General features: G+C 45.6%; 1 protein-coding gene across 2 annotated transcripts in view; it reads right to left on the reverse strand.

Annotated features, from left to right (window-relative positions):
* The window catches only part of rhbdl1 (rhomboid, veinlet-like 1 (Drosophila)), an 85,930-nt gene extending 85,036 nt beyond the window's left edge, over positions 1-894 (reverse strand). For both annotated transcript variants that reach the window (XR_015928368.1, XM_088612585.1), the window contains exon 1: positions 498-894. Coding sequence is in view for 1 of the 2 variants with exons in the window: in XM_088612585.1 (XP_088468711.1) it covers positions 498-536 (39 nt within the window). In the remaining variant the exon portion in view is untranslated. The remainder of the gene's footprint in view (positions 1-497) is intronic.
* Positions 895-9,452: the final 8,558 nt, after the last annotated feature.

Consider the following 9,452-nt stretch of genomic DNA (forward strand, 5'->3'; position numbering starts at 1 on the left):
AACCCAGCACGCCATCAAGAGTTACACAACGGTCCAGGTCACAAAACATGGAAGAGCAGGGCCGAGTAGCCCCAGGAGGTGAAAAGTCATCCTGACGTCCAAGCCAGCTAGCAGGCACAAACAGAGCAGCCAGCCACCAGGAACAGGAGAACGCAGAGCACAAGGTCAGCGTCCTTCAAGATTAACAACAAACACAGGAGGAAGCCTGAAAAATCCCCAAAACACACATCCAAGTCCAAAATCCAGAAAGCGCGTTCTGTGACAGCCCATTTCTTTACAGGTAAAGCCAGTGACTTTGTCCAAGTCCTAGTTCTGTTCCCAACTTTGGCTTGTTTACGTGCTGTTCATCCAGCACTCTCCTCTCCTCATGTCCAACCCCCCCTTCCCGGACCACCACGACAGCCCCTACCCCTTCCCTGAGTCCCAGATCCACTCGGGAAAACCGAACGAGAGGACCTCGCTGCCTGTAACCATAGAAACTGAGCCAGCCTGCTTACCTGCTCTTGTATGAGCTGAAACAGGGAACTTCTATCCATATACCGGCCAGGATTTTCAGAGGAACCGTGACAAGGGCAGAGGGAAGAAAAAGGGGGGCAGGGATTCGGGAGAAGGGTGGCGACTGAAGTGGCCGGCTCCTTTCGTAGGGTCCCGGAGACAGGAAAAGCCGAGAAGCGGGGGTTGAACGCAGGCTCCAGCCGGGCAGATAGGGAGTCCCTCTTCTCCTGCCTTGTGAGACCCGCTGCAGCAGTGATAGCGGAGAGAGCCGGAGCGGAGCAGCAGAGCCTGTGAAGCACTCACTCACTCACGCTCTCCTCCTCTCTCCACACACGGCGCACAGCGAGAATGCCAATGAGGCAGGAGTAGGAGGGGGAGCCTCTCGTCCAATGGGAGCCGGAGGGGGCGTGGCTGCGGTGTGTGGCACGGGGATGGATGGCACTGTGCACAGAGGAATCAGTAACACTGCGGCTGGCTCACAGGCACGATGCTCACACCTCTTGCGGGCTCTCTTCATTTCTCCTCTCCTCCAGCCCAGCCTCTATAGTGTGAGTGCACAGAGTGCCATCTACCCTACTGTTCGCTGCTCATGGATCACACCTTTAAAAGCCTCGACAGCCTCATGAATTTCCCTCAGGAGGCTTGCAGAGCGATACTTCTTGCTCTACAAGAAGGGTGACAGCAGGCGCTATTCTTGTGATTCACCAGTGTTCTTTGGCTGGCTCTGTTTTGGACCTAGTTTCCAGTAAAAGATTTTCTCTATATTCTTTCAGTGAGCTCTAGATTTTCCACCTAACATTTTCCCGATTTGATCTCACCTACTACTGTAGATTTCACTGCAGGCAGAATGTCTTTAATAATAACAACAATAATTGCTTACACTTATATAGCGCTTTTCTGGACACTCCACTCAAAGCTCTTTACAGGTTATGGGGTCTCCCCTCCCCCATCACCAGTGTGCAGCCCCACCTGGATGATGCGACAGCAGCCATAGTGCACCAGTACACTCCCTACACACCAGCTATCAGTGGGGAGGAGAGCAGAGTAATGAAGCCAGTTCATTATGGGGATTATTAGGAGGCCATGATTGGTAAGGGCCAATGAGAAATTTGGCCAGGATGCTGGGGTTACACCCCTACTCTTTTCGAGAAACGCCCTGGGATTTTTAATGACCACAGAGAGTCAGGACCTCGGTTTTACGTCTCATCCGAAGGACGGCGCCTATTTACAGTATAGTGTCTCCATCACTATCTGGGGCATTAGGACCCACATGGACCGCAGGGTGAGCGCCCCCTGCTGGCCCCACTAACACCTCTACCAACAGCAACCAGGTGTCCTGGCCAAATTTCCCATTGGCCCTTACCAATCATGGCCTCCTAATAATCCCCTCTATGAATTGGCTTCATTACTCTGCTCTCCTCCCCACTGATAGCTGGTGTGTGGTGAGTGTACTGGTGCACTATGGCTGCCGTCGCATTATCCAGGTGGGGCTGCACACTGGTGGTGGTGGAGGGGAGTCCCCATTAGCTGTAAAGAGCTTTGAGTGGAGTGTCCAGAAAAGCTCTATATAGGTGTAAGCAATTATTATTATTATTATTATTATTATTATTATTATTATTATTATTATTATTATTATTACATTTCTAAAGTATTATAGATGCAACAGGCTACGTTCTGCACTTAACCCAAGGGTTAGGACTAGGAGTATGGTTCAGCCTATGGTCAGGTTTAATGCAATTAGCCATAGAAGAGGATTGTTAACGCACAAATGCCATACTGTTAATACTTTGTTAATATACACCATTAATAAAACACAAAGAAATTGCATTTGCCACACCCAATCTCAAGTGTTACATAATGTTGAAGCCACCTTATAATTAGAATTTCATACCTTTGCTTTTGAAGGCTGAAGAAAATTGTAACTTACTCAAATTAATCCTCTTACGGTCGTGATGGAGCTGAGTGCTGTTTTACTTTCCAATGAGCACACAATTTGGCTGCGAGAGTGTGCCAATGTACTGCCTCATTTTTGTGTTGTATTCTTTCATTCTCTGGTAATAATAATAATTGCTTACACTTATATAGCACTTTTCTGGACACTCCACTCAAAGCGCTTTACAGGTAATGGGGACTCTCCTCCACCACCACCAGTGTGCAGCCCCACCTGGATGATGTGACGGCACCCATAGTGCACTAGTACACTCACCACACATCAGTCAGCTCTCAGTGGGGAGGAGAACAGAGTAATGAAGCCAATTCATAGAGGGGGATTATTAGGAGGCCATGATTGGTAAGGGCCAAGAAGAAATTTGGCCAGGACGCCGGGGTTACACCCCTACTCTTTTCAAGAAACACCCTGGGATTTTTAATGACCACAGAGACTCAGGACCTCGGTTTTACATCTCATCCGAAGGACGGCGCCTGTTTACAGTATAGTGTCCCCGTCACTATACTGGGGCATTAGGACCCACATGGCCCTTTAGGGTGAGCACCCCCTGCTGGCCCCACTAACACCTCTTCCAGCAGCAACCTTAGTTTTTCCCAGGAGGTCTCCCATCCAGGTACTGACCAGGCTCTCACCTGCTGACCTTCAGTGGGTTAGCAGTTGTGAGTTGCAGGGTGATATGGCTGCTGGCATAATAATTGTGCTTGGGGAATTCACATAATTTTGATGGGGAATTCACTAAATACTGAACCTGTGATGTCAGTTTTCTCCAGAGACCTCAGGGCACTTGATGGTGCACAAAGAACTTGATATGAATAATATGAACTGCATCTGCAAAACTAAAACAGTGAAGGTTAACTACGTTAGCAGTACAGTTCTGTTAAGAGTGTTGTGAAAAATGTAAAACAAATCGAATCGTGGATCTAATCAAAGGGAAAACACACCTTGTCTGGGAGCATATTAAATTAGAACTCTTTCCAAGATCGGGTTTGCTCTGGGATTAGATTACAATGGCTGTGGAAGTTTGACGGCATTATTGTGCTGCTCCGAAGCGCATAACTCAAACTGCAGCTGAAATTCTGTAGCGCTACAGTGTTTCATAAATGTATTTATCACCAAAGGTCTGCTATGGAAAAAAACACTCAGAGATGGGGAAATAGCAGCAATAAAATCCATGCATATGCAAATAAACCCAGAGCTCAGCTGCTGGGAATTTAATCAAAACTAGAATGCACAAGCATATATATCACCTGTTTTAGCACAGGTTGTAACATCTTTGCACTGACTCCCAGCGGAATTCAGAATAAAAGTCAAAATGCTGCTGCTTTCCTTTCAGGGCTTGAAAAAGTCTGCCTGCTGACTACATTGCCTGCTTCATACGCCCCTGCACAGCATTCACACTCTTTGGGCTGTGGCTTTCTGTGAATTCCCAACATGGGTCTCCAAATAGGACCCTGTAGGACCCCGTTGTCCGTGTGGGTCCTAATGCCCCAGTCATGTAAACAGGTGCGGTCCTTCGGATGAGATATAAAACCGAGGTCCTGACTCTCTGTGGTCATTAAAAATCCCAGGGTGTTTCTCGAAAAGAGTAGGGGTGTTACTCCGGCATCATGGCCAAATTTCCCATTGGCCCTTACCCATCATGGCCTCCTAATAATCCCCATCTATGAATTGGCTTCATTACTCTGCTCTCCTCCCCACTGATAGCTGATGTGTGGTGAGCGTTCTGGCGCACAATGGCTGCCATCGCATCATCCAGGTGGGGCTGCACACTGGTGGTGATGGAGGAGAGTCCCCATTACCTGTAAAGAGCTTTGAGTGGAGTGTCCAGAAAAGCGCTATATAAGTGTAAACAATTATTATTATTATTATTATTATTATTATTATTATTATTATTATTAAATACTGGGACATGCCAGGACACACTGGGAGACACTAGGACACTCTGGGACTCTGTGCTTTCCCATTACAACTCATTGTCATTTCTAATTGTTTTATTTAATGCATTTATTTGTGAACACCTGCCTCTCGTGTGTGATCAATTATTGTACAGTAACTTGAGATAATGTATAATGAATGGTCCTGTATTGAATAAAGGTTATTACATTTTTAATGTTTGTCACCAAGGATAAAGACTAGACAAATAACAACAATAATAACTTGCAGTGTGATCAAATAATGACCGACCGACGCTAATGCTAATATTTTAGGACTGATGTATATCAACACATTTGATGGCTGTTGTTACCCAATGTTGCAATTGGAGTATTTCATTGAAACTTCCAGAAAAGGAAAAACATGAAAAATCGGGCCATCAGCGGAGTTCTGAAAGAAAGACTTGACTTGAGAAGGTAGGACTAAGATGAACAAACTTTACCCAGAAGAATGTTCCTGTGCTGGAGGTGTGAGTTCAGTGGAGCAGTGGACCAGCGGACCAGCTGAGGAGCAGCAGTATCAAAGTCTTCTGTCGTGGGAGGTGTTAATGTACATCATTAAGACACAGTAGCTCATTCCTTACCATCTGTGTTCCCTCGTTTACAAACGTAGATCAATCTTCACCTCTGTGCCAAGACGTGGGAAAATCCGCTCACATATTAAACCAAATGTGCTGTAGCGTTTTGACAGCGTATTTGTCTCACTTAATACGTAATAATCAAGAATAGCATTGCCCACTCCCAGAGACGGGCACACACATGTTTCAAAATCCACAAACAGCAATCTTTCAGCCTTTAACCCTAAAGCTGTACTCACAGCATGCGACATTTACAGAAAGGAAGAGTAGGGTGTAAGCCACTATTGTTAATTAAAGATAGATCTGTTAATTTTGCTGTTGCTTGGTTGAAGATTTGACTTGGGTGATAATTGTATATTCTATATTCTATACGTGAGTGGAGACCCTGTTGTTGTGCAGCTCCATAATGAAAATAGTGATAAAAGGTTTTGTACATGGTTACACTATTGCTCTAAGATAAGACAAGATAACAATAATTTCTTACACTTATATAGCGCTTTTCTGGACACTCCACTCAAAGCGCTTTACAGGTCATGGGGACTCCCCTCCACCACCACCAGTGTGCAGCCCCACCTGGATGATGTGACAGCAGCCATAGTGCGCCAGTACGCTCACCACACACCAGCTATCAGTGGGGAGGAGAGCAGAGTGATGAAGCCAGTTCATAGATGGGGATTATTAGGAGGCCATGATTGGTAAGGGCCAATGGGAAATTTGACCAGGACGCTGGGGTTACACCCCTACTCTTTTTGAGAAATGCCCTGGGATTTTTAATGACCACAAAAAGTCAGGACCTCGGTTTTACTTCTTAGCTGAAGGACGGCGCTTATTTACAGTATAGTGTCCCTATCACTATACTGGGGCATTAGGACCCACACAGACCGCAGGGTGAGCGCCCCCTACTGGCCCCACCAACACCTCTTCCAGCAGCAAGCTTAGTTTTTCCCAGGAGGTCTCCCATCCAGGTACTAGCCAGGCTCACACCTGCTTAGCTTCAGTGTGTTGCACAGTGATATGGCTGCTGCCCATAAAGAACACTTTATTAGCCATATACAATTTCTTGCATTAGGAATTTCTCTTTTCGCAGACCCCAGCTTGCTCTCCATGAGACACACAGATAGAGGGAAAAGCTTGGGGTCAGAGCGGAGGGTCAGCCATTTATACAGCACCCCTGGGGTTAAGGGCCCTGCTCAGGGGCCCAACAGAGCAGGATTCCTCTGCCAGCTGTGGGATTTGAACCATCAACCTTCCAACCACAGGTGCAGATCCTTAGCCACAGAGCCACCACTCTGCCCTACATACAGCAGTTTTGTAAACTGAAATACTCAAAACTGCTGCAAGGGTGGTTTTCCTTAGATCTGCATTTGTAGTGCTTGGTGAAATCTGTATGTGACTAACACCTATCCCCAGGGTGTCCCTGCAGACACTGCAAGCACTACCCGACACCAAACCAACTCATGCAAACATCCAAAGATTTCCCTTATTAACAAAGCCGAGCCACAAACGTGCAAGTCCTGCAAAGTCTGCGAGTGTTATTAATCATTCTGTGACCGTTACTCCTGCAGGACGTTCCACTGTCTGTGGGGAAGCGTGTTTGTACAAGAACTTGCAATTTTGAATAAACAGATCTCAATAATCCACACGACTCCATAATCCCTAAAACATTCAAACAAGATGGGTTTTTAAAGCCTGCCTTAAATGGAGTTAGGTCATGGAAGACGATTGAAGTTAAAAACCTTTCCGGAAAATATACTGTTTCAGTGCTCAGCCTATAAAATTTTAACATGTTTTCCTATCATGTATTTAGATTTCTGTTTTGAAGCAACCCGTTTTATTTCGAGATGCGAGTTTAATTTGACAATTTAGTGTCCTTTAAAGTGCTGTTAATATCCTCAAGCCCTGAACAGGAATTAGTGTGATTGAAGAAGAGACCGCCTGATCCATATTGCTTATTGATCGGAAAATGTGTACAAATTAGGACACTGCGTGACGAGGCAATTAGAAAATGTAATTACAACTAAAAAATTCATGAAGGTCATGTCCCATGATTCATTACAAAAGCAAAACCATAAACATCTATTAAGTTACAGTGTTTTTCAATGCTGACGCATGTTGATTAAGCTTTAATATTGATCTGGGACAGATGTAACAACCAATTTGCCAACATATACATTCATATCTTCTTTCCCTGGGCAGCTTCAAAAACCTGTTTTGTCACAACGCATGGCCTTAGGGTCAGCTTACTCATAACACTGAGATGTAATGCTCCTTCATTATTCAACACTTTGCAGTCCATGACTTTTTACAGCTGTTGTATGATATAACGCTGCATAACTGAACAATTTACCCCTGACATGGTGCTTATTATTCAAAACCCATCCATGCATCTTCTAATACAGAGCCTATCCCTGCAAGCAACAGGGATAAAGCAGGATACATCCTGGACAGGACACTAGTCCCTTGCAGGGCACACACAGATACACACTCACACCAGGGTCAATTTTCCCAGAAGCCAATTTCCCAGAAGTTACCAGAATGTCTTGGCCTGTGGGAGGAAACCCCACATGAACACGGGGAGAACATGCTAACTCCACACAGACAGTACCCCAGGAATTGAACCCAGGGCCCCAGTGCTGGGAGCCAGCAATAATAACCACTGCACCACTGTGCCACCTGTTTCTGGACTTATGGGAGCATGGGAACCAGAAGGTGTTCACTCACATTAGATTAAAGAAGAAAAAAATAAGTTTTAACCTGTGTATTATAACTGAAGGGAATGGCATATGTTGGTGTTTTTTCCCCAAAAGGCTCTTGGAGGTCTAATGACACAGCGGGAAACTGTGCTCTGTGGTGAAAAATAGGTTTTGACAAGGGCCTACTACAGTGAGATTATTGCAGCCTTGAATTGTTTGCAAGAGAACGCTCTGAGTAATTAAGAGGAGAAAGAGGTTTGGAAATCACAGCACACAGAACAAAAGCTGTTCACTCTTACAGGGCCTGAGAGAAATCCAAAATGCACACTGGTACTTCTTAACAGATTGTTTGCTTGCTGTACAGTATAAAGAAAGGCAGGCGCTGAGACAATTGTTTTCAACTAATAAGAAGCATTTAAATGTCTATTTTACATCAGCAATGGAGGCCCTGATGTCTTCTGGGCGCCAACTAAATTGGTTCGACGCAGGGCAGTGCCGTTTGTGAGAATCTGTTTTTAATAAAGACACAAGCAGGAGTCCGTCAGATTCTCAAAGACTGAATCCTTCAGCTACAAAAGACAAGTGCTCAACTATTACAATTCACAGTATATGCTGCTCTGTGTGAGGGTGGGGAAGAAGCAGTCATTTTGCATGTTCAATAGCGTGCCGATAACGAGTCCGGGTTTGACATTGAAATGCGAGCAGGGGATATGATGAGGGCTTCTGATACAGCAGGTGAGATGCAGTGCTCTAATTAAGTTTTTTCCTGCAGGACTGGAGACGCCTGTCGTTTGGCAGGGCCTGGGCCTGACATTAGGATATGGTGTGTAAGTGGGTGTTTTTGGAAAGGCCGAAATTAGAAAACAGTTCAAAAAGGAGGCTTGGTGTGATTAATGCTATCAGTGGTGTTACTACTGCTGAAACTGTGACAATTACAGCAACTAGATCAACGGCTCTGACTACTACTGCGAACAATTACAGTAACAGCAAGAGAAGAGAATAATATCCTTACACTTATATAGCGCTGTTCTGGACACTCCGCTCAAAGCTCTTTACAGGTAATGGGGATGTGTGGGATGATGCGATTGGCAGCCATAGTGCACCAGTACGCTCCCCACACACCAGCTCTCAGTGAGGAGGAAAACAGAGTGATGAAGCCAGTTCAGAGATGGGGATTATTAGGAGGGCATGATAAGATAAGATCACTTTATTGGCCATATACAATTTCTTGCATTAGGAATTTGTCTTTTCGCATACCCCAGCTTGGTCTCCATGAGACACACAGACAGGGAGAGAAGCTTGGGGTGAGAGCGCAGGGTCAGCCATTTATACGGCACCCCTGGAGCAGCTGGGGTTAACGGCCTTGCTCAGGGGCCCAACAGAGTAGGATTCCTCTGCCAGCTGCAGGATATGAACCAGCAACCTTCCAGCCACAGGCGCAGATCCTTAGCCAGAGCCACTGTCCCACTTTAATACGATTAGTAAAGACCGGGGGGAAATTTGGCCAGGACGCCGGGGTACTGTAACACCCCTACTCTTTTCAAGAAACACCCTGGGATATTTAATGACCTTAGAGAGTCAGTACCTCAGTTTTATGTCTCATGATGTAAAGCAAGAAACTTGAAACACGAGACATCTCCAGCAACGTTTGTCTACATTCTCCTCTGCAATAAGCCCCTGTGCCGGGGCACAGCTGTTTGTATCTTCTCCCTTTTGTGCTTCGTCTTGTACCTCATTCCACCCCATGTCTGTTTGCTGAAAAATCTCTACATGCACGCTGAATTAAGTCTCAACATTTCTGAAAGGC

The sequence above is a fragment of the Lepisosteus platostomus genome, chromosome 19 (genome assembly GCF_059453375.1).
Source record: "Lepisosteus platostomus isolate fLepPlt1 chromosome 19, fLepPlt1.hap1, whole genome shotgun sequence".
Classification (NCBI taxonomy): domain Eukaryota; kingdom Metazoa; phylum Chordata; class Actinopteri; order Semionotiformes; family Lepisosteidae; genus Lepisosteus; species Lepisosteus platostomus.